The sequence below is a fragment of the Pollachius pollachius genome, assembly GCF_949987615.1.
Source record: "Pollachius pollachius genome assembly, chromosome: 3".
NCBI classification, from domain to species: domain Eukaryota; kingdom Metazoa; phylum Chordata; class Actinopteri; order Gadiformes; family Gadidae; genus Pollachius; species Pollachius pollachius.
In genome coordinates this window covers 35,605,965-35,630,964 of record NC_136936.1, presented here as the reverse complement: position 1 = coordinate 35,630,964, position 25,000 = coordinate 35,605,965, and the positions used below count along the sequence as shown (strand labels likewise).

The 25,000-nt window shown below is 45.0% G+C and overlaps 1 protein-coding gene across 14 annotated transcripts in view; it reads left to right on the top strand.

The window, feature by feature from the left end:
- tns1b (tensin 1b) overlaps positions 1-25,000 on the top strand; it is a 166,306-nt gene that overhangs the window by 105,296 nt on the left and 36,010 nt on the right. For 10 of the 14 annotated variants that reach the window (XM_079733023.1, XM_079733024.1, XM_079733022.1 and 7 more), the window contains 12 exons: positions 2,417-2,466; positions 8,403-8,574; positions 8,869-8,919; positions 9,163-9,285; positions 10,730-10,794; positions 12,233-12,316; positions 12,923-13,035; positions 13,265-13,325; positions 15,129-15,204; positions 17,857-17,986; positions 18,223-18,290; positions 18,721-18,841. In XM_079733023.1, coding sequence (XP_079589149.1) covers positions 2,417-2,466; positions 8,403-8,574; positions 8,869-8,919; positions 9,163-9,285; positions 10,730-10,794; positions 12,233-12,316; positions 12,923-13,035; positions 13,265-13,325; positions 15,129-15,204; positions 17,857-17,986; positions 18,223-18,290; positions 18,721-18,841 — 1,114 coding nt within the window. The remainder of the gene's footprint in view (positions 1-2,416; positions 2,467-8,402; positions 8,575-8,868; positions 8,920-9,162; positions 9,286-10,729; positions 10,795-12,232; positions 12,317-12,922; positions 13,036-13,264; positions 13,326-15,128; positions 15,205-17,856; positions 17,987-18,222; positions 18,291-18,720; positions 18,842-25,000) is intronic. The other 4 variants (XM_079733017.1, XM_079733020.1, XM_079733018.1 and 1 more) reach the window with 1 other exon arrangement.

The following is a 25,000-nucleotide window of genomic DNA, read 5'->3' as shown; positions in this document are numbered from 1 at the left end:
AGACTCCATCATATACTCCACTGTATAGAAGTGGTTCCGCAGCATCAACAGCGTAACTGCAGCATAACTAGAATACCGCTGGGACACCATAAATGGAGAGGGAAGAGGTTTTCCCAGGGAAAACCTATTTGTTTTTGTTTGTTTTGTAGCTGATTGGAACTCGGTCATGATGTTTGTTTTTTTACTGACCCAGATGGGAGCTGTTACATGTGAATATTGTGGCTCATAAAACGCTGTGTACACCACTTTGGACTAATTAGAAGTGGAAAGCTGGATTTCCAGCGCTCTCTGTCCTCCTCTTCCACAAGAGTGAACCTCCTCTCCGTAGCCCTCTAAACTAGCACAGCTCTGTAATTAACACATGATGCTGCTTTGTTTCGGCTGTTGCTGCGCTGCGTGTGCGGTGTGTGTGTGTGTGTGTGTGTGTGTGTGTGTGTGTGTGTGTGTGTGTGTGTGTGTGTCTGTGTGTGTGCTAACCAGTACCAGGGGTCAAAGAGTCGTGCTTTCTTTGTAAACAGAACCAATGTCAGTGTTTCAATTAGACCTAGAAATGAGCTCATCCTGGTTTCCTTCACTTCGTCTTTCTCTATATCGGTAAAACAGTGCTGTTCCTACTTCACGACCCCTCTTCTCTCTCGCTCTCTCTCCCTCTTTCCCTCCCTCCCTTGTTCTCTCTCTGTTCCCCAACTCTCTCCCTTTTACCCCCTTCCTCTCTCTCTATCTCTCTCTCTGTTTCTCTTGTCTTGTCTCTCTTGTTCTGTCCCTCCCCTCCGTCTTCCCCGTCTCTCCCCCTCTCTCTCCCTCCCCCATACATCTCTGTTAACCTGAGGCGACTCTGCCCAGCCGATGGCCCTCAGCAGCAGCATGCTGAAGTGTTTATGTTGAGCTGCAGACTCCAGCAGAGGGATTCAATGAGTGTTGCTTTAGTAGGGGCCAAAGGCTCCTGGGAACCTTTTGGTCAGGGGATGTATAACATTGAACATATAATATACGTTAGGAACAGGATGATGTTGATGATGAGGGGTCCTTACACACAACAGCTATTGTCGCCAACCCGCAGCCTTAACAAGGCGCTTGATCCGTTTAAATACATTGCAATTAGTTGATTTCTAAATCATTTGTCTGTGGGCGGGTGTCTGTGTGGGTTGTGCATGTCTGTGCCTGTGTGTGTGTGTTAATAGTAGTAGATTGTGGAGTCTTAGACCACATTGAAACATGCATGCTTTTGTGTGTACATCCACTGCTCCTGTACTTCGGTAACACAGACACATGTGAGAACACAACCCGTCCACACTCGACACAGCAACAGGCCCTTCCCATCCTGGATACTCTGATGTAATGGATGGTGATGGATCACAGCCCATTCCCCTCTCTGTGCTCATGTGACCCCCGTCTCCCTCCCCACCGCCACCACCGGTGCACTTTGGTCAACTGCACACGTCCACGTAACCTTTGAACCCCCCTGCCAGGTTTTGGTGAGGGGGAAGAAGGGGGGCGGGGAAGGCGTACTGGAGTCAAACGCAGACCATCGCTCCAAGTACACCTTCTGTGGGATGACTGTGTTACTATAATGGGATATTCATGATCCCACCCCCAACCTCGTCTCCAGCTCATTTAGAAGGTGCCGTGTGATTCTTCCCCTGTAGAGAGAGAAAGAGACAGAGAGAGAGAGAGAGAGAGTAAGAGAGAGATTGGTGTGTAAGGAAATAGAGAGTGCGTGAGACAGAGAGGGAGGGGGTTAGCAGTAGTGATAGAGTGTGAGACGGAGAGAGAGAGAGAGAGTGAGAGAGAGAGAGAGAGAGAGAGCAAGAGGAGAGAGAGAGAGCAAGAGGAGAGAGAGAGAGAGAGAGAGAGAGAGAGAGAATCCTCAAGGACCACCTGAGGGGGATTCTGGTAGTTTCTGGCGCTCGCTATCGCCAATCCTTGACTTGTGACTCGTGTGTTATTCCCTCCGTCTCGCTGCAGCAATGAAGTCTGGCTCTATTGTTTATATTATTGTTCAATTGTGTTGCTTGGAGACAGTTCATACATGGTGAGCGAATCCACATGGTTGTGTGTTTCATTAAAAGAAGAAAACCAATATATGTGGGGGAATGGTTGTGTGTGGTCATTTCTTCACAATTTGTCCCAGGAATATAAAATCCTGAATGTTAACATGTCAGTTAAGTAAACAAATCAGCTCTAAGCTGGATATGAACCTTACGAAGGAATCAGCATTGTATGATTGAAATACACAGGTGTTCCTATTGTTTCAACCACACACCGATGCTGATATTGCACTGTGAAATTCAATAATAACAAGAATCGCTCATGCTTTTCGCTCCGTGAGCCGTTGAATATTTTGACAGAATTTTCACGCGTTACAGAGGGTCAGCCACAGTTTACTGACCAGTTTTATGTTCTGCTTTTCTTCCAGGGCTCCACAAAGTCCTCCAAGAGCATGGAGTCTCGACGCAGACCCTCCAGGTGAGACGCCGAGAGCAATTTCCTAAGATCCTCCTCCTCACCCAATCTTACCGCAGAACGCCTTTTACCAGTTCTACGCCCCATCCCCTCTTCTCTTCTTATATATTTCTACTTGAGATCCTGATGCAGATGCTTTTATCCAAAGCAATTTACAACCATTCATACACACATTAACACACCAACAGGGGAGTCTACCACACACGGCAACAGCCAGCTCATTGAGAGAAGTTAGGGTTATGTGTATTGCTCAGGGACACCTCGACACTCTAGGAGGAGCCGGGATCACACTAGCAACCTTGTGCTTACAAGTCATCCTGCTCTATCTCCTGAGCTAATACCGCCCCACCTTTTCTTATCTTATCTTCTCTCCTCTCCTCTTTCCACTGCTCCTTCCCTCTTCTATAATTTCTTATCCTCCCATCTCCTCTCAATGTTTGACACAATCTTACTGTTGCTCACCATTTTGCCAAATGTATCTCCCTCTTTTCCTTCTCCTCTCGACTCCTTCTCTCTGCTCTCCTCTCCTCTCCTCCCCTGTCCTCCCCTCTCTTCTGCTCTCCTCTCCTGGGAATCATTTTTTATTGTATTTTTCACCGCTCATGGTTACTATTTACAGTCAACTGTGGAGATTCCACAGAAAGAGAAACGGCTTCAACAAAGAGAGAAGCGGGGAGTTTCCATGTGCAGTACAGGGTGGCAAAACGCTAATGTTTTCTGATGACTGCAAGCTGCTCGTAAAAGGTTTCTTGTAGTTCACCAGATGCAATTTGTTGCTCTATTTGAAGAACCCACCGCCTGCCCCCCTCCCCCTCCCCACTCAGTCGATGAAAGAGCAAAATAAGGAAAGAAAAGGGTTAAAGAAGATGACGTCACAGAAATGTTCTGTCATTTTCCTCCATTTCTATATTCAGGCTGAGGGGGAGTGCTACGCGGCTTCTACATCGTAAAGTTATGAGGCAATATAAGATCTGTGGATGTCCTGCAGGGAACCAAAAGCCCTGGAGTTACTCTGCACTTTGCAAAAGAAATGGTTGTCTTTTACACATCCCCCTGTCCCCCCCCGTCCCAAATGGAAGCCAGAGTTAAAAAAAGACGCTGCTCTTTGCTTTGCTGAGCCTCTTAAGATACCTCATAGGCTCAGGTTATGCATTATTAAGGTTGTATTACCCGCTCAGACCAAGGCAAAGAGTTGCTACCACACATGGATCCCAGTTTTATGAGTCAATATAACTCATATGCAGGCAATGTTCATAATGGGGGTCATGGACGATCATTTACTTTCCAAAAAGAGTTAAATATCAGACCTCTTATTTAACTGAGGCTGTATAAAGTTCACTCAGTTTTCACCGGTGTTTGTTCACCGTTGTGTTTTCTTCACAACCAGGCCGGAATAGAGGATACTAAATAAGAGATGTTGTGCTTGTGCACCATGATGAAATAACCATCCCTCTTTCATTATAAAATATCCAGAATGAATGGATATTTTTGACGCATGACGAGCCATGAATATCTCCTATATCACATGTGTAAAACAAATAAATATATAGAGAGTTAACAACCCACTCTCTCCTTCTCTTTTAGAGAGAATTTTAATACATTTATATTAAACGCAGGGGGACACAACCGGAAAATAGTCCTTAGTCAACAAAGAAGAACCCAAATGCGATAGACAATATGGCAATATGGGAATGTGACGATTGGAAACGGGGCCAGATCTTGACCCAGTGTATATAAATATATATGAAGCACCTGGCAGCACACATTATGGAACTCCCAATCCCTGGGATTAATCCTGTTTTGTAAGAAAATACGCACAAGGTCATTGTTCCCCAACCGAAAGGCAATCTGTGAAGAGGTACGGTGTTGGTGCTCGTCCAGATGCGTTCCCCGACATGCGACCCCCTGCCCAGACTGAAATTGAGCGTGAGGAGATAAGGGTGGTGAGGGGGGAACGCAGTGAGAGGCAATCTCTCTATCTCTCTGGCTGATTAGAAGCAGGTTGGCCCTGCTCGCTGGCCGGCGCCTGGATCAGCACCAAACCACAGGCACCAACGAGGAAGAGCCCTGCAGAGGACGACGGTATAGAGAAAAAGAGGAAGACATCACAACGGATACCATACCATACCCTTTATTTGTTATCTGGATTCTCAGCACTCTGGGATGGTCACCCATGCACACCGTCACACAACTCAAGCTGTTAAGTTATTTAACATCAAGGGAGGGCATAGCCATTGCTCAGTACACAGCGATCAAACTTGAGTGAACGCTCCACTGTCGGTGGAATAGTATTACTGCTGAAGGAGCTGGATCCTTGCAGGAGTGCCACAGGCAGATCGAAAAACCAATAACCCAATGCATGCATTTATCGATCATCCTCAGCATCAAATAAAACCGAAAGTCAAAACGAGAATCCCCAGCATGGGAGACGATTCAAATGTACCCCATTTATCATGGGAAGAAGACAGTCAACGTTTTGCAATAAGCCGTCCTCCTTTGGTGTAAGTGGGAGAGCGAGTGATGTATCAATTCATGAATGAATAAGCATGCTTTGAATGGGCCCAGATGTGGGGGATAGCACCGGCTATGTGTATAGTGGAGCATGTGGTAGTCCTGGGGCCAGACATATGAGCAATCTTCTCAGGACCTCCACTCAGTTGACACATGTGGGAAAAATGTTCTCGTCTGGGGGACTTGTTCTATGGGTTTATAGTTCCCCTTTTTCCACCCTCTCCTCCTGTTCTCCGTTCTCCTCCTCTCCTCTCGGGTGTGAGAGTTTCAGGGTTTAGACGGCTGTTGCTTTCTCTTTGTGTGTGTTTTCACGCTGATAAGCGCTTCATAGAAAGATTTACAGCCTCCAAAGATTGGGTTTTAGTTCACAATGTCAATTTTTCAGTCTAGCAGTTTCTATCTCTAGTCTGTACTTTTCTCTCTCTCTCTCGCCCTCTCTCTCTCTCTCTTTCTCTCTTTCTCTCTCTCTCTCTTCCTCTCTCTCTCTCTCTCCTCCCCTCTCTCTCTCTCTTTCGCTCTCTTTCTCTCTCTCTCTCTCTCTCTCTCTCTCTCTCTCTCTCTCTCTCTTTCTCTCTCTCTCTCTATCTCTGTATCTTTCAGTCATTTTTTGTCTTCTGATTCTCATTCCTCTCTCTCTCTCTCTCTCTCTCTCTCTCTCTCTCTTTTGAGCACCTGCTCCTTTTTGTCAGTGTGTGTAAAAAAAAAGCAGAAAAACAAAATAGGGTAGAAACCATCACCTCCACCTCCTCCTTCTCCTCCGTCTTCTGAAGGTATTGGAATGGCGGGGTCCTGGGTGACTTACATTTTCCATCAGCCGTCGTCTGAGGCGTTGTGTTTGGTCTGGGTACTTACTCACTGGGTGGAATGCGGGGGATATTTGGATAATCCCGTATATTTACGAACTGAATCAACACCCCCGCGGGTCCATATCCCCCCCCCCCCCCCCCCCCCCCCCCATCTCCACGGCTCCCAGCGAAACAGCACGACAAGTGTTTGAAGCAAGGCGGCTAAGACCTTTTGATTAAACATACGCGGGCGTTTGGCGATGTCATACGCTCACCGGGAAATGCCATGGGAAGACTGCTGTGCTGCGCTCGGGGGCCCTGGCAGGGGCCCCGGGGAGGACCCGCTGCCCCGCACCATGTTTGGACATGCGCTGGCTGGTGGCGCTCGGGAGAAGAAGCGATGTGTTTATAAGATTAAACCTGAAATGTAACTGAAGGTCTTCAGCGGTATATGGACGTCCAGAGTGTTTGGTGTAAGAGGGCCAAGCCGATCGCTCAAGTGGCTTCGGACGATGGCAGTTTCAGAATGTTTACTGTGAGATTGTTAAAACCGTAAGCAGGTTGTATATCCTCTTAACTCCTTAAATGTATTAGCGAACATAGTATTCAGTGGAGCTTTTTTTGAATTTGAGTTTGTCATACTTTTTATGGGCTGAGGTGCCTCGCTTAGGGATGCAAACAGGTTGAAGTAGGACATTAAGTTTCTAACCCTTTAACTCACAGACTAGCTTGGCTACAAAAACTTAGTAGTCAAATGTATGGTTGGAGACGAAGTGACAAATGACATGACAAAGAACTGTGAGCAGCCTCCGTCATCGTCTTAACCAAACCAAGTCACATCAACCGAATGACATCGACCCACATCCAATGGCATGATTAGTAACGTGCAATAAAACAGCTTGAGAGAACATAAATCAGTGATTCAAGTCTGAAGAGGTCGGGCTCTGGTTGCGAGTACAGCACACACAAAAGCATGACGCATTATACTCCTATAAGTCAATATGTGTGGACGCAAATATGTCTTCCCTCTCTGATCTGGTGGAAGCTGTGTGTGGTTGTCCCAGCATATGGACTGACCCCGCCTTCCCACTTGGAGATGAAACTGAACCAATGAGCTGAACCGACGATCCTCAGCCGTTTTCACCAAGCATAATCATGATGATATCAGGCCACACCTTGTCAGCCTCAGATGAACAAATGCAGATTTAGATTTTGTTGACTATACTTTGTTGTGTTCTGGGTGTATTAAAATTTTTAAACATACTAATTGGAAACTTAAAAATAACAGAGCTAACCAAATGTGTAAATACCAATCAGAATGTATGTTCCATGGTTGGGTCTTTGACATAGCTTTCTGGAACTTTCTTCTCAAATAAGAGTAACACAAGTATCTGTCTAGCAAATGTGATAGAGGGTTCCTACAAGCCGCCTCTGTCAAGACTAATCATAGATAACCACATTAACTGCCCCGCGACATTTCTTGGATTTTAACAAAGAAAAGAAGAACAAAATGGATACATAATAAATGGTAGAAATTGAATTATCGTCCATTCCTTTACAACCGTATTCAAGCTTGTGTCTTGTGAAAATGATCTCATGGATGCATAGGTTTGACAGGCAAGGGGAGTGTGTGAGTGTGTGTGAGTGTGTGTGTGTGTGTGGGGGGGGGGGGGGGGGGGGGGGGGGGGGGCAGAGCCACAGAGAGGAGGCAAACCGAAACCATGTGTTGGTTGTTATTGTGAATCTAAATACAATCAAAAGGATGACACCGTTTGAAGTCAAGCATTCTATAACATCAAAAGTATATATATAACATCAAAAGATGTTAAGATGAAAGAGGAAATGGAGCAGATTGAGTATTTTTCTCTGTTTGGTTGAGTTTTGCAGCACCTTTCACTTAAGTACAATGGCAGTAAAAATAAGTGACAGTTTCTCTGGAAGCCACACCAAGTTACTTTTAAGGAAAGGGCAAAACACAGTTTAAGATTAAGGTAAACTGATTAACTGCAAAGGCAGACAGAGCACGGCTTTGTGCTCTGTGTTGAAACGACTTGCGGTTGGTAAATTATCTCAGCCGGAAAATTGCTTGAGATGTCAATTCTAAAGCAGTAATGCTATAAATGGAATGCCACCAATGCAGTAGTATTACTATCAATGTTGTCCTACCAACGTTGTAGAGATTAAAATGTAAACCACTGGTGCGCTCACCATGAAGTAGCCACCGGCCATCTAGGGACCCGGGTTTCATTCACCGCAGTCATGTCGTTCCCTCTCTCTTTCTACCCACTTTCTTGTCAAGCCCATAAATACAGATAAAAAGTGACATTTTACGTAATTCAATAACATCATTCGTAGAAGATGAGCACTGTTTATATTTGCGCTTTGCCCAGTTGTTTACAGAACTTGAATTTTTCCTCTGATCCAGAACATTCTTTGATTGTTATTTGGATAAAAGGGTCTCCCAAAAGACTAGCTTTGAATTTCAAGATAAGATAATAATCTTCGTTTCATGTCCCAAATGGGAAATCCGGGAACGCAATGTACCAATATTCACCGAGAGCTATTCACTATATATAAATGATAGCATAACTTGTTGACTCAATATAAAACGTGTTAACCCTCCGCCTCCTCTCGTCCCCCCAGGACGGTGAGCCTCATGCAGGCCCTGGAAGAGAACTACGAGGTGGACCTGGTCTACATCACGGAGCGGATCATCTCCGTCTCCTTCCCCAGCTCGGTGGAGGAGCAGAGCTATGCCGCCAACCTGCGCGAGGTGGCCACCATGCTGCGCTCCAAACACGGAAACAACTACCTGGTACGGCCCGGGCATCCTGCCCCTGCTCTCTACGGCTCTGCATGGTATTCTGGAGGGTTTAGGGGACTCTGTTGCAAAACTAGGAGGACGCGTGGTTTGTAGGCAACAGCACATATGATCCATATGATTCAGACAGATCTAAGTGTTTTTCTTTCTTACTCTGCAAGAGAAATGGCAATGATGTAGACAGATGAATGGATTAAGATGACTCAGACGCACAATGCTGTCTACAATACTTTCTTTATCCCAAATTGCACGTCAGAGGTTCATAAATGACCTTCTTATCTTTTCCAGCTCTTCAACCTCAGCGACAAACGTTACGACATTAACCAGCTCAACCCAAAGGTACGCGATTCTACTCAACTCTTCTCACGGCTCTACTTTACTATACTCTGCTCTTCTCTAGCCTTTGTATGATATTATCTCTCTCTCTCTCTCTCTCTCTCTCTCTCTCCCCGTCTCTCAACCCTTCTCTCTTTTTCCCTGTTCATCTCTTTCTATATCTCTCCCTCTCTCTCCCCTTCTCTCTGTCCCTCTCCCTCTCCCTCCCTTTCTCTCCCTCCCTCTCTCTCTATGTCCCTCATCCAGGTCCTGGACTTTGGATGGCCGGACCACCACGCCCCAGCACTGGACAAGATCTGCAGCATCTGCAAAGCCATGGACACCTGGCTTAGCGCAGACAGCCACAACGTGGTGGTCATACACAACAAGGTACAGATACCAACACAGGGAACCAATACTAGTTACAAGATACCAGAAGAAGATACCAAGGCAAGCTCCAAGCACAATGTGCCAGCAAAAGATACTAGCACAACAAACTAGCTACAATATCCAAGCACAATATATACTTTGTGAGTGCTGTTTGGGTTTGTGTGCTGCTTATGGGCCAGTGTGTGTGCAGCCAATAGAGGGCGCTCTTTAGATGTCTCAGGGCTCCCCCAACCCTGTCCTGCCGTGTACTGGTGTGATTGTGTGAGTGTGTGTGTGTGTGTGTGTGTGTGTGTGTGTGTGTGTGTGTGTGTGTGTGTGTGTGTGTGTGTGTGGGAGTTTGTGGCCACACAGTTTGTAAATGTAATCCTTCTGACATGTGTCAGTGCACTGCTGTTTGAAAGGATTAAGTGTGTGTGTCTGTGTGTGTGTGTGTGTGTGTGTGTGCGTGCGTGCGTGCGTGCGTGTGTGTGTTTGAGTGAATGAGAGAGAGAGTATGTTTTAACTTGTTTGCTCTGAGTTTGTTTTGTTGAGGGTTGCGTCGAAGGTACGATTTAGAAGAACTGTGATTATCGGAAAAAAACAACCCCGGCCTAAGCCACTCTAGAGATGTAATCAGGATGTTTTACCCTCCAAGTCCTAATACAACTGCCCAGCCAAGAAGAAAACTAAAGGCCAAAGGTCAAAGTAAAAGTCAAGCCCAGAAGGCCTGCATAGTGTTAACTTATAATGTTCCTTTTCTTCATTTGAACCTCAGGCAGAGTTTTGTGGGTCCCTATGCTCAAAACCTCACACACCTGGCAACCCACTGCCTCCAACAAAATTATCAAATGCATTTCCAATCTCTTAGCACCAAGAGAATATAAAATATACGTGGACCCACCGTTAACCATTTTCACCAGGAAAAAAGGAGTTCCCATAAGGAAGGGTGTAAACATGGCGGTTGCCGTGACGACCAGGGCTTGTTGTTTTCCTTGCATGGTTGTGTAACGCGAGCCGATGAGAACATCACCGGGCTGGGTGGGTGGGAGGAGGAGGAGGTAGTGGTGGTGGTGGTGGTGGTGGTGGTGGTGGTGGTGGTGGTGTCTATGACGGTCGCTAAGGAAGTCATTTGGTTTTGGATATACACATCATCAACCAAGCGCTTCCCCAGTGGACAACATGATGTTTATAATGTGGAATGTTGAACAGACTTTGTAACCCTTTAACCCTTCAGGAATACTTAACCTTTTCCCTGGTTGGGGGAATGCTTTGGTGATTTTTGCAGATTGGTTGCTCAGGGTTTTCCTAAGGCAGTGCATCAGTTTGCTTGTGTTAAATACCTACATAATATTATTCATGGTATTCAGATGATAATCAACCTTTTGGGACCTTTTGGGAGCAATATTGACATTGCAACAATCAGCCGATGATTGACGGATTGGTTGATTGATTTGTTTGTTTCCAGGGCAACCGAGGCAGGACCGGGGTGGTGGTGGCAGCATACATGCACTACAGCAACATATCCGCCAGGTAAGTACAGCTCCACCACCACACAAACAGAGGTCAGGCAAGGTCAGGCCACACTAAAGCCCTGATTTGTGGGCTGGACTGTCTGGGAGTTTATTGAGTTTGTCGTCGATTTTTTATGTTTTCACAAACAAAAGAAAGAAAGATAGACAGCCAACAACAGAAAAACAGCCATTGTTAGTCACAGAAGACAAAACAAAGTATCCAGTTTGGTAAAACAAATCTCCCAGAAAATCAATCCGATGCAAAGAACCAAGGGATGCTCATACATAATATAAAGTTACGTATATATAATCTCAGTCTGGTGAGGGATCTGGGGAACAGATCAGAGGGCTCCCTGGAGACCTTTCTCGGCACAGTGTGAGCCCTGCTTGGTCCGTACCCGGTCACAAGATCTCACGGTGAAGATACAGTGATCTAAGCAAGGGAGTGGACGCAGGGGCTGTGAGATAGGGGATTTGGTTTCATCGCAAAAGAGCTATAGAACATTACACTTTGGTTGACTGTTATGCTGCAGCATGCTCTTTTGCTTCATGCTTCTTTTTATTTGCTCCATCAAAGTAGATTATCGAAACATGCAGCAACCAATGATAACGATAATGATCGTTTTCTTTATTTGTAGCATATAGCAGAATTTTATAGTCTTTCTTAAACAGAAAGTCTATAACAGGGCAAATACAATAACAAATCATGCTTAAGGACAAAGCATTGGAAAAATAAATCACACGATTTATATTATTTATACCACATGATAGTGAAAACATATTGCATTATCACTCAGCTTCCTGTCGTAAAGAGTTGTTGACTCACATGCCAGAGTATAACTGAATAGTATTGCGTAACGCACAACATAATTCAGAGGGAATCTAGTCTATTTAAAAATGGGGGTAATCTTCAGTCCCAACGGTACACCTCATCGTTCCTCAAAGAATGTGGACTGACTGAGGACAAAATTGTATTCCGCTCCCAAGAGATGTCGGGGGGTTTCTACTGCATGCCTTGTATGGCTGTAATTTAATTGAACCTTCTTTTGTGTGTATCAAAACATTGTGGCCTTCCAGTGAAAACATCAGCACCAGCAATCCTGTGAGATGTCCCTGAGATGTCCTCTTTACAAAGCTATCTTACGAAGCTAAATGAATGAAATTAACTCTTGAACTCTTAAACTTCAACACAGTGATATGGTTAACAATATCAAAATGTGTTTGCGTGCAATGCATTCTATCATCTGAACTGACTTTAAGAGACAAGGATAACCATGTCTCTTAAACTAACCAATATTTATGCGGGATATTTTCTCCCTCAGTGCTATTTTATCTGTCCCTCAGCGCCGGGCCTCTCCCGCTGTTCAGCCATGCTTGTATATTTACATTATGAAGTGAATGGGGGGAGATAAGCAGAGTGCTCTTATCCTAATGTATCTCTCTATGTTGTATGGCAGTGCGGACCAAGCTCTGGACCGGTTTGCTATGAAGAGGTTCTATGAAGACAAAGTACTTCCTGTCGGCCAGCCGTCACAGAAAAGGTCAGTCTCATCCCGCTTCCTGTTCCGGAGGGATTTATGGTTTTCCTGCTAAAGTGAGCTGCTAATGCTACTCTAAATCCAGATTGGTGACATTTATAGGCAGACTTAATGTGTGGAACAGAGAAGTGTACAAGAGTGTACACTTAAAATTGAGGCGTATAGGATTAATGTCAGTTATTTTGATTCAACCATAAACATATTTGTATGTATAAAGTTTGTCTATCTAGAGCAGCCTTGAACCTAAGACATGAATGTCGAGAGACGATGACAACACAAAACCACAAAAGAACATTACAAAACAGCACAACACACAGCACAAAGCAAAACAAACTACAAAACAAAATGACACAGCACATCTCAAAACAAAGCATAACACACCACAAAAAAAAACATCCCAAACAACAAAACTAAAGTAAACCAGTAGTTCTACTACCTATCTTGATATGATTGATGTTTAAGTTATTATGTTTGTTTGCATGTGTGTGTTTGTGCGTTTGTGTGTGCGGTTGTGTGCTTGTGACGGTGCGTCCTTATGTGTGTGTGTGTCTGTGTTTGTGTGCATGTGCTTGTCTGGGTGTGCATGTACATGTGTCTGTGTGTGTACAGGTATGTGCAGTACTTCAGCGGCCTGCTCTCGGGTAACATCAAAATCAACAACAAGCCGCTGTTTCTCCACCACGTCATCATGCACGGCATCCCCAACTTTGAGTCGCAAGGAGGTACACACACACACACACACACACACACACACACACACACACACACACACACACACACACACACACACACACACACGCGCAGACACTTTCAAAACATTTTCTAAACTCCCTCAACACATAATCAACTCCACATCATTGACTGTTGGTATTAACTAACAGTGTACTCATCATATAATCATATGTTAACTTATGGAAGGTTAATCACTTCCACTTCTGTACGGTTTTCCAGGTTGTCGTCCTTTCCTCAAAATATACCAGGCCATGCAGCCCGTCTACACATCTGGAATATAGTAAGTCTTTCTCACATGCACACACGCACACACACACATGCGTGTACACACATGCACACACCTGCACACACACACCTCTAGGATTTTAACGAGATTTCAGGGAAAGCGAGCCTCTAATAGCTCCATAATAAAAACCCTTGGTTCCCCCTTTATAGTCGTCCTCCAACCTCGCCTGCGGGCTAAATATATACATAAATCATCGCTCTTTCCAGTTTGTACGATGAGCTCGCCACATATTATTGTGTTTAGTTAGCCTCCCACTCCACCGCTCTCGCTTCCCGCCCTCGGAGCCGTTGCCGTCAGGATGCTGGTTCTGGATACCGGTGAGCCAATGAAACCGGCAGACAGCCATCTCTGTGGACACCCCGTCGTGACTCTAGGATCCCCGCCTCTAGCTTCTATGAGCAGACAGGAAACAATGGATTGTTCTGGAGTTCTGAGGTTGTTTTTAAGGGGTGAGGAGGTTAGGGGGAGGGGATGTAGCAGAGGGGAGGGGGAACTGTATTTGCGGTCTTCCCCTTCTAGTATTTCCGCTTAGGGACAATAACGGAGGGGATAGGAATGAATATTGCTTGGTTTTTAACTCCCTTTATTTTGTCCGCTTTCTGTCTATACCATGATGTAGGCTAGGCTGTCTTACTAGCTCGCTTTACTTAGTCTGTGTGTTTGGTGAACCCCCCCCACTTCACATTCTCGTCAATGATTGTCTTTTATCTGTTTGCATTACTAATAACTAGTATTCACTGTTGAGGAAGCCTGAACCGCATTTCATTTCCGCTCATTTATACCGCTCATCATTCCATCAATCACAATAACACAACTTACAACCTATATCCTCCGAGGCCCAGCCCCTGAATCACTCTCCCCTGTATCACATGTGTTTACAGACGGCAGAACCTCTTAAAGCGCCTTCCCTTTAATCACATTCTCTCAGCCTCACTGGCTCTCTCACATGCCTCCTATTACCGGCCCTCACCGCGCTTTGATCGCTGGCTCTTGGCTGGACGATCTTCCAGAAACTAATTCCTCCTACATTAACGTCAGAACACGGAACGCCGACCGCAAGGTGCAGACTTTCCAGCTTCCTCCAGCCAATTGCCACCCAAGGCTGAGAGGCTTACTGGTTAAAATGCTGCTGGCCTACTGAGCATGTGTGCATTCTGTGACTTGTCATGCATCGCAAAACAATATCTGTCACGCTCAAGGGCCCTGTAGTGCGCTTTTACATGACGAAGCATAGAAATAATAAAGCGAGTTGTTTCACATTGCTGTTCTTTTGGAAACTAAGGACTTGGAGTGGAACGGCTTTTTACTATTTACTGACTCAAAATGTTCACAAGCAGGCAAATCTGCAGAATGTACATTTAAATATGCTTGTCGGTGTGTTACAAATGGGTTACATCTCCTGCCAGATCCGACCAAGCAATTATCTGCTGGACTAAAAGGGCAACCAAAATATCCCTGATTATATGTATGACGTAAATGTATGACCTTTCATAAACAATGGAAACATCACAATATGTATTGTAGTTGATCGTGAGTATTCTGATAAAACTGGGAACAACAGTTTCATGGCAAGGGTGTTTGAATCCCAGCCAGAAGCTACTGGGATTTATCCCCAATGTCCACAGCCTTTCCTGTAGGCCTCCTACAGGCAAGACCCCTAACGCCCTACCTGCTCCTTAATGCCAAGTTCCTGAATTCACTGTAAGTCATTTTGGATTGAAGCGTCTGCTTAATGACTGAACAGCTACATGTGTTTTTATGGACGCCGGTCTCCTAACGGTCATGTTCCCTCTGCAGTAATGTTCAAGGGGACAGCCAGACCAGCATCTGCATCACTATTGAGCCGGGACTGCTTCTCAAGGGAGACATACTGGTAAGTTCCAAGTGCACCACACGCGCTCATTCCCCGGAATGAGCCTAGTATCTCTCTCTCTTTGCCGAGGGTGCGGTAGCAAAACGGTCTTGGATTGACCTGGACGTTGAGGAGCTCTATGCATTTTGAAGACTTGAAGGGCTGAATGCTACGTAGCATTGCCTGGTTGCAGGTGTATGATATGGTATGTTTATAAGCAATGAGGGAATCCGATCATTTTTACTCACTGTATTCGGGGGGCCCCAGCGGCTATACGATTATTATTCTGTGTATGTTTATAGTTTCCATTGCAGGATAAATGTGCTCATAAAAGCATAGCGAGAAGACTGTTGGCATGCCTCCTTGCTTTAACAAGACTCATTATCACACTTTATGTTTGTTGTAAATTATAAAAAAGATTGTCGTAAAATACGATGCCGAAATCTCGCAGCTCAGACTCCTTCCTCTTACAGGAACCTACAGGATTCACACAAGGCATTCATCAGAGCCCAAAGATGTTGAATAGACATTACCTCGTAGACAGTTTGAATGCATCATCTTAAAATGGCTTTTCAGAGCTGAGAAATGTAAGTGCTGCATTGCACCGCAAAAAGGAAAAAATAACATGACTTTCGAATTTGTGAAGAACGAACATTTTTACCGAGATAGTTCAAGGAGAAAATGGCATACATTTAGCAAAGGCTTCTGCTGACGCTCTGTAATTGGGCTTCTAATGCCGGAGTGGTGCATTCGGAGAGGTTGCCGTCTCACTGGAGAGGAGGGCCCAGGTGGAGCACTTATGTTTAGGGGGCGCTTCGGAGAGCCTGGAGCGGACTGGAGCCAGGAATCATAGCCCTGTTTTTCATCTAATGGAGGCTAATGGGGTAGCTTTTATCATGATTAATATTCAGCACGTACGTAAACTCTGATCTCTGCCCCCCATCCCGCCATCCTCCTCACACACCCCCCCCCCCCGACATACACACACACACACACACACACACACACACACACACACACACACACACACACACACACACACACACCTCCTACGAGGGCCAAAACAGAGGAGAACTCAGTTTAAAGTTCTAAGTGCTAAACTGTGAGATACCACATGTGTTTTCCTCTGCATGGGAAACCTAGGAATTAAATTATCTTTTTATATATCTCGGCTTGATTTTTAAATGAATGTTTATCTTTGCATTCCTCACATTACATTGGCTCGGTTTGGTTGTTTTAGACTGGTCTTTTGTTAGTTTTGAGGTGCTGTAATATTTATAGTGTGCACATAGTTTAAGCTAAGGTAAGGGGTCAGCTACATGAACGGTAGGTTTAGGGAGCTTGTTGGACATTTTGAAGGCCAAGGCGTCGGTCTATATGTTTTCCTAGCTCTATATCTGTCCTTAAGAAATGTCAGACTGCCGTTGCGTAATCCAAAGAGCGAGCTCTCTGTGGGAGGTAGAGCATATTCCAGAAAGCCACCAGAAAGCCCAAGGGGATATTTGACTTATCCACGCTCCGCACTGCAACCCCCACGCTTGTTTGTTTGGATTCTGCAGACTTCTATCGTTTGCCTCATCCCTTTTTTTACCCTTTGTATGAGAAGCACGTGGTAAACTGATAATTATACAGTGGCGAAATAAAAAGAAAACACATTTCATCATAGAGATTTATTCCCTTTATGCAATCTTGGCTGTCATATTCTCTAAACCTACTTTAAAGAGTGTTTTGTAATTAAGGAAATTGAATAAAAAATCAGGTATACGTTTTGACCTCTGAGGTCCATGAGATTCATAGGCATATAAATATCTTCCTGTTAACACCAACAGGAAGTGTCATGCTATTTCAGCTTTAATGTAAATCCCTTTGGCTGATAAGATAAGCAGATAATTATTCGATTTGTAGAGTACTTTGTAATTGGGATAAAAGGTAAGTAAATACTGCACGAGACCTAGTAGCATTCATGCAAGTGTCTCTCGCCCGGTTCATCGGTGCAAACTAGGGACGACCCTGAGGGTTTCCCCATCTGCGTTGAAGCGATCTTGTAGACCTTCGAACAGATCTCAATATCATATCGCCCACTTGAGGAGGGCCGTGGCATGCATTTATAGGCCTGCATCTATCCATATCTATAGAAAACGAAAAGTCTGAAAGGCTTTGCTGTGGTGCGCTGTAATAAAGGAGGAAAGGCCATGAATCACGAGGACGTTTTGATGGCCAGAGGTTCAGCGCCTCTATGTGCTCTACGTGGGATGGTTCATATCGCTAGGATGGAGTTGAGTTGTGCCGCATACAAGATGTGAGGTCACACTGAGCGATGTTGTCCAGCAGACCTTCCTTTGCGCATATGTGAATTGAAAGAAAGAGTCACATGAATGAGACGTTTTTTATCAAGGTACTTTCAAGACTGTGTTTAGTGTGTGTGTATTAGCTTTCTTCCCTGATGTAATTCTCTCACTCCTTTAAAGCCGGGCCAATGTCTATAGCGTTCACTTTAGACGGAAACATACTTAGATACATTACTTCGAGGAGCGGTTGGGGGTTCAGGGTGTCTTGCTCAAGGATTTCCACATGTCAAACTGTGGACATTGGAGCAACAAACCAATAACCTTTCTGCCGGGCACATGTTCTGAATCAAGCTTCATGCCCCTCTTCCTTACACCCCCTCTCCAGCTGAAGTGCTACCACAAGAGGTACCGCAGCCCGTCACGGGACGTGGTGTTCCGGGTTCAGTTCCACACATGCGCCGTCCACGACCTGGGCATCGTGTTCGGGAAGGAGGAGCTCGACGAGACCTTCAAAGGTGGGCAGCCTTGGGTCTGTGTGGAGGGCGGTCGAAGTCCATAGGTGACAATCATCATATGTAGAGTTGTGGCCACCTCGGGGGCTTTGCTGGGCTCCTCCTACGACGAGGACACTGGTGGTTCTTATGCAAAGCTGATTTATTGGAGGGGTTGGCTAAATGGGTTGGAGAGTTGGCAAAGGGCTCAGATCGTCTGATCGGGATGTTAATGTCTTTTCCCCTTTCCCCGCCTGCAGATGACAGGTTTCCAGAATATGGCAAAGTGGAGTTTGTCTTCTCGTTTGGGCCGGAAAAGATCCATGGTGAGAGGGAGTCTTTCATTCATTCTGGTTTCAGGGTATATGATCTTTTCCTGTTCTCCCTCGTTACTTAAACGTTCCGTTAAATGTGTATTTTATTGTCTGTTGAAAATTCAGATATTTGTTATACACCTTAACTTATTATTCATCCACCCACCTTTCTATCTATCTATCTATCTATCTATCTATCTATCTATCTATCTATCTATCTATCTATCTATCTATCTATCTATCTATCTATCTATCTATCTATTTGTCAGTCTTTCTGTGAGTCTGTATGTACGTTCGTCTTTCTGTCTAAAAGCAGTTGTGTGAGATAGTGCTGAACTGAGTCAAGTCTTCTATAAACCTCACAAAAAACGTAAACAACACGTTAAAGCAATGTCAATCCAAGAGATGCTTACTTTTTCTTCTGTGCCTTTCTGTACTTTTGGTCAAGGTATGGATCGCCTGGAGAATGGCCCAAGTGTCTCCGTGGACTACAATACCCAGGATCCTCTGATCCGCTGGGACTCCTACGAAAACTTTAATCAGCACTGTGAGGACAACGCAGAGGGTGAGTTTAATCGGCCTCCACGCTGTGTCACCGCACACATTAGCAACCTCATACAAACACACAGTCACTCATGTGCACGAACACACAAACACACACACACAGCACAGACACACATAGCGTGTAATCCTAATGACCTTTTGAACAGCGCCGTTTGTGTCCTCTTCATGGCCCGTGGTTTTGTGCGCTGTGCGTCTTTGACCCTGGGCAGATTCAATCAGTCCTAACAGTGTTTGTGCCAGAGCTTTCACACTCTCAAAACATCATAATCCTGCAGACGTTGAGGGTCAAACCAAGTTTACACCGCCACCGTGTAGCTCCCAAAACATAACCTACAGGACACGTCCAGGAATAGTACTTGGGTTTTAGAGACGATTTGGCTAGAAATAAATTGTTTCTTTAATTAATATTTCTCCAGAAATAGGGAATACAGAGGTTATATCATCTTCTCAAGTGTTTTAGGTGCACTGGGTGTAATTTTTACATGCCATATGATTTGCATGTGCACATATATAAAGGGTTGTTCCCATAAGTGCAACGTAAACCCTTTCGTCCTTGGAACCAAAGCCCATGTTTTCCCTCGATAGCTTACCATCCAAGCTAGCTGTCCACATGCCTTGTGGTCCCACAGATCCACAATGTCCCTGCAAAACCACATAGACCAAGGAAGCTAGGCGTTGGGCCGGCCGTGGTCCCTATGTGGTGACCCAGAGGAATGCACTGAGCCCCCAGGACCGCTAGTGGGCCCCTGCGTCTCTGGGTGTCCTAGGGAAGGAAAGAGAGACTCCTGGATTCAGTCGCAGTGCTGGACACACACAAGCACGTAATTCCTGTGGGTGTACGTCGGTCACTCTGGTCAGATAGTGTTTCACCAAAATATGGACTGTTTGGTCTACTTCCTGTAGTTGATAGACCTTTTGTGTTGTGTAACTTGCAAACTGTCCCCCAATGTTTCTATTATTATACTTTTGAGGCAGTTGTTGCTGGAAAACGTTCACAGAGGAGCAGAATAGTGAAGTGGTTAGGATCTTTGACCCCCCAAAGTTCTGGAGCTGAAAATAAATGTCCTCAGTCTACATGTAACCTTCATTGAGCAAAATGCCAAACCCCTTAATATGTAAGAAATAATAATAAAAAAAACAGTTATGTTATCACTATGTTGCTCTGGATTAAAGCATCTGCTTAATGACTCAAGCGTTAATAGTAAACATCAAAACACGAAGGCATTTTTGTCGCTGGCTTACGGTTAATCAGACTCTTTCCTTTAATGCCCCCTGTGTGAGTTCCTGAATGACTGAAATGTCAAAGGTGACTGGACGGTCTTTATCACTGCTCATAAAGTGAGCCTTCACACTAGCTGAGCTTGAAATAGGCAGAGCCAAAATAGAATAGGTTGAGCTCTCATCCTTATTTTGTTTCAGTGGAGATGAGATTGCGCATTTGTGTGTGTGTGTGTGTGTGTGTGTGTGTGTGTGTGTGTGTGTGTGTGTGTGTGTGTGTGTGTGTGTGTGTGTGACTATGCGTGCGTTTGGGTGCGATTGTTTATGAGTGGGGTTTTACTATGTGGTAATTTGTTGCATATTTATGTGAGTTGTGTAATTGTATTAAAGAGTAAGTTGTGAAATGTAGGGTTAGAGAAAGAGAGAGAGAATTTGTTTGTGTGCCTACAGATTTAAATGTGTTCATGTGTGTGTGCGTGTAAATTAGGCAGGCAACATTTTATCCAAGATGTGACACATACACACACAGACCGCACACACACAAGCACACACATACACACTTTTCATCTCCTTGAGATTTGGAATACTTGATAATACTTCAAACATTTCTCACAGTGGCCATTGTGCCAGAGTCCATGGCTTCACTCTGCCAGCCAGACAGACGGATACAGACTGCATTTCAAAGCTTGTGATTGGGACTGTGATGGCGGTCACAGGCTCTTAAAGGGACATTTGGACCGGTGCCCCTGCTCACAGAGCCAGCCAGGGTTTGCAGTAATGGCAGTGGAAAAAGGAATGGGTTTTGAAATCGCAGAGGGTGTGCAGTTCTGCTGGCATTAAATGTGCACTTCCAGAGTTCTGCACGTTTGTACCAACAGGGCAATTAGCTTCGATAGTGGCGTAAGCCTTTTCACGGGCAGACAGGAAACTTTTAGATAGATATCTTCCCATTGGCGGCTGTAAACAAAAGTTTTGTTCTGTAACAGCATGGTCAGTTTGTCTGCATGAGCGTTGGGTGTGTAAGGGAACACATGTTAGTTTGACGGGTGGATATTGCCTTGAAATGAGTTTGTAGAGTTGAGGTTAGTTTGTTGGTATAGGATAGATTGTGGAAACAAGACCAGAGTTACAGACCCATCTGTCGTTGTTGTTGTTGTTGTTGTTGTGGTTTACCAATTTGTACCTCAATTGATTTAACCAGCTGGTTTAATCAGCTTCATTAGAGATATATACGTGATAAAACTAGAGAGAAGAAAATGGTAGGAATATGAGGAACGAAGATTAGATAGAAATTTGTTGTGGTCGATAGGAAAAGGGAGAAAGACAGGTGATGACGGAAGAGGAGAGAAGAAGATAAAAAGACAGAGTTATATTCTATACCTTATCATGTCTTATATGTATGTCTATCAGCATGTCCCAGAACAACTCAAAATGGGAGTCCAACTGTTTTCTGTTTACAATTTTACTAAAACACAGATCTCACAAAGAAGACAGTTGGAAGAATGCTAAACTAGCAGTCTACTAAAGCACATATTTTGGCTACGCTACATTTTAAGATTTTATTAAAAAAGAGATTGAGATGCCCTGCTATGTTGTCAACATCCTCCATTGCTCTTGTGTTCCTGTCTCCAGTCTCCTTTCTCTTCCCCCCCCCCCCCCCCGTGATGAATGGTAGGAGTTAGAGACCTGCTCCTCTGCTAGGCTGAGAAGATCTATTATGCACGCTGTCATGGGAGGTTAGGAAGAGGGGGAGGAGGAGGAGGAGGAGGAGGAGGAGGAGGAGGGGGGTGTGACAGAAAATGTCAGGGTGGGTTCGGAATGCGAGCTACTGCTCAGTGTGGACAGACACTTCTGGAAGAGTTGGATGTTCAGTGTTCAGTGTGCGCTCATGCTTGATCCTCCCTGACTGTAACACGGAAGGAAAAGCCCAGAAAAAGAAAAAGAGGATATGTTGTAGATGGTAGTGGCAGTTGTCAGCAAGTTCGAGTTTACAAGAAATTTCGTTTGCATCGTTTTTTTTCTCCATCCTTTCGGGCATTGAAGCGAAGTGGACGAGAAGCTGTCCCGAATGAATCTTCTGACATTATTCCAGGGCACAACATGTGAGTAGTTATGGAGGGGTGAGGTTCACAGTGAATGCAGGGACTGTACTCATCACTGCTTTCTGGCAAACTGCAGAATTAATTATTGACATCAGACGGTCCGCTGTCTCATGAGCTCCGCGTGTCTTTTGCCGTGTGTTTATTTATAAGTTACTGTTCATCCCCGGGCGCTTGATACCATTTATTAACTGTCAACATGAAACGGTGATGTGTTACTGTGCAGACGGCTGAAGAAGGCCGGCCTCGGTGGTAGATCTTCAGCGCTTGCGTACTGTCAACGTAGTGACACAATACTGAACATGAATCAACTCCAACCTGTTGGAGTTGATTCATGTTCAGTATTGTGTCACTATAAACCTCAATGTGAAAAAACATAAAAAAACAAAAAAAACAAACAATTTCATCCAAAACTTTGAAACGTGACTCTGAGCTCTGGATGGATCCAGGGTTCAATGTCCTGCATTACATCACGCTTGTGTATTTCCCCCTCAGGTTTGGGTTTAAATGAGTGTGCTTCTGAAGTCGGACCAAGCCGTGTATCATTACCTCACCGGCGAGGTGTCGATGCCGCTGTGCGTTCCTGTGTTGTGTGTGTTGTCACCTGTCCCCTAGCCGGGGGGGCCTGTGCTTGTCCTTTGATCCTCCAGGAGGAAGGTGTGAGAGCCGCCATGAATGAACTAATTGTCAAACGAGGAGATTGAGAGAGAGAGAGAGATAGACAGGGATTGAAAGAGTGGGAGAGAGGTGGGAGGGGAGCGAGTTGACCATGTCTGGCGTGAACTATTTGTCTCCATTCACATTCTTTTGCCCAGAGAGGGGTCCCGGTGAGTGGGCAAGGGCAGATTTATGTCTCGCTGTGTATTTTAGTGTCTCTGTTCAGGGTCTATCGATGTAATGGGTGTGAGAGAGAGCTGGTGTGTGTGTGTGTGTGTGTGTGTGTGTGTGTGTATGTGTGTGTGTGTGTGTGTGTGTGTGTGTGTGTGTATGTGTGGGTGTGCGTGTGTGTATGTGTGTGTATGTGTGCGTGTGTATGTGACTATGTGTGTGTGCATGTGTGTGTCTATGCGAGTTTATATCAAAGCAAAGGGAGAAGGGTTCTGGTGCTTATGTTATCTTGGTCAAGATAGATAGGTGAGGCTGGTGCAGGCCTGAAGACACTCTCATCTCTCATTGGTCGGTTGGCAGTGACAACCGTGGCATTTTCTCAGGCGTCCAGTTAAGTGTATCAGCACACGGTGTCTGCTCCTCTCAGCCCTGTCTGGTCAGATGTCTGGGGAGGGGGCGCAGGGGGGCAGTCAGGGGGTGTTGGCAACAACACCTCCCCATGTCCTACCGTGTGCTCCACGACTTTGTGGGAAAGATTACGGCCGCTTTGCCTCCAGACTTTGACACAGTCCTAAGCGTTGCGCAACAACCCGAGACAGAGAGACATAATGGGACCCAGAGAGAGAGAGGGGGGGGGGGAGAGAGAGAGAGAGCGAGAGAGAGAGAGAGCGAGAGAGCGAGAGAGAGAGAGAGAGAGAGAGAGAACGTGAGAGAGCGAGAGAGCAAGAGAGCAAGAGAGAGAGAGAGAGTCGATTAGACGAAAAGCAAGAACAAGCACCCTGTGTGTTTTTCTGGAGTGTCCTCGACTGGACTCTGCCAATGAGGCTACAGGAAGAGAGAGCGAGTTCGAACCAACAGTCGAGAGACAAATTAGTTCTAAATAAAGAGCAGTTGGTAGTTCGGTAATGTTCTCGATGGTTAGGGTTTGAGACTCTGTACTTTTAAAGAGAATACAGATGGTAACGTTGAAGTATTGTGGAGGTATGGTTATAGCATTAGAGTAGTGGAGGTAAGATCAACAGAATATTACGGTAGAATTGCAGTAATCAATGTTTGTAAAGGATTTTGCAGCAAGTACTGAGCTAGGACGCTTAGAAATGTTAACAACAACAACAGAAACAACAACAACAACAGCAGCAGCAGCAACTGGCATCAGAAACAGGTCTTGGATATATAAGGTAATCTTCTATATTTGATATCGCTTCAGTTGCTTAAGTCATCGTTATTGCACCAGCAATTTATTTAATTATGTGGGCTATTTTATTATTTTAAGAATGAAATAATGCAGGGAAACAACTTTAGCAAACATGATTCCACGTGAACGCGTTAGTAAACTAAAGTTATTTTTAATGAATGGATGGGATAAAGAGGGGACTGGACCATGGACACACACAGCTCTCCACACACACATGTTGCAACCTGTTTCTGTCCTTCACACTTTTGTTCTCTTTATTCCCCTACAGTTCAATGACTCCTTCTTTTATTATATTTTGTACTTCTGGGATTATTCTGCTATTTTTTTGTGTATCCTTGTGACTCTCCCTCCTTTCCATCCATTTCTTCCATTCACTAGGTCCTTCTGTATCTCTCTCTGCCTGGCCTCTGTCCATATATCTCCCACTGTCTTAATTTGTATGGCTCTATCTCTCTTTATCTTTCTCTCTCTCTCTCTCTCTCTCTCTCTCTCTCACTCTCTCTCTCTTTCTCTCTCTCCATCTCTCACTAACTCCCTCTCTCTCTCTCTATCTCTCTTTTTCTCTCTCTCCATCTCTCACTAACTCTCTCTCCCTCTCTCCATCTCTCTCTCTCTCTCCCTCTCTCTCTCTCTCTTTCTCTCTCTCCATCTCTCACTAACTCCCTCTCTCTCTCTCTCTCTCTTTCTCTCTCTCTCTCCATCTCTCACTAACTCTCTCTCTCTCTCTCTCTCTCTCTCTCTCTGTGCATTCAGCCTCTACTCAGGCCTGTGCGGTCTGTCTTAGGGGCTGGGCGGCTGTGGGAGCCTGGTGTGTGTGAGA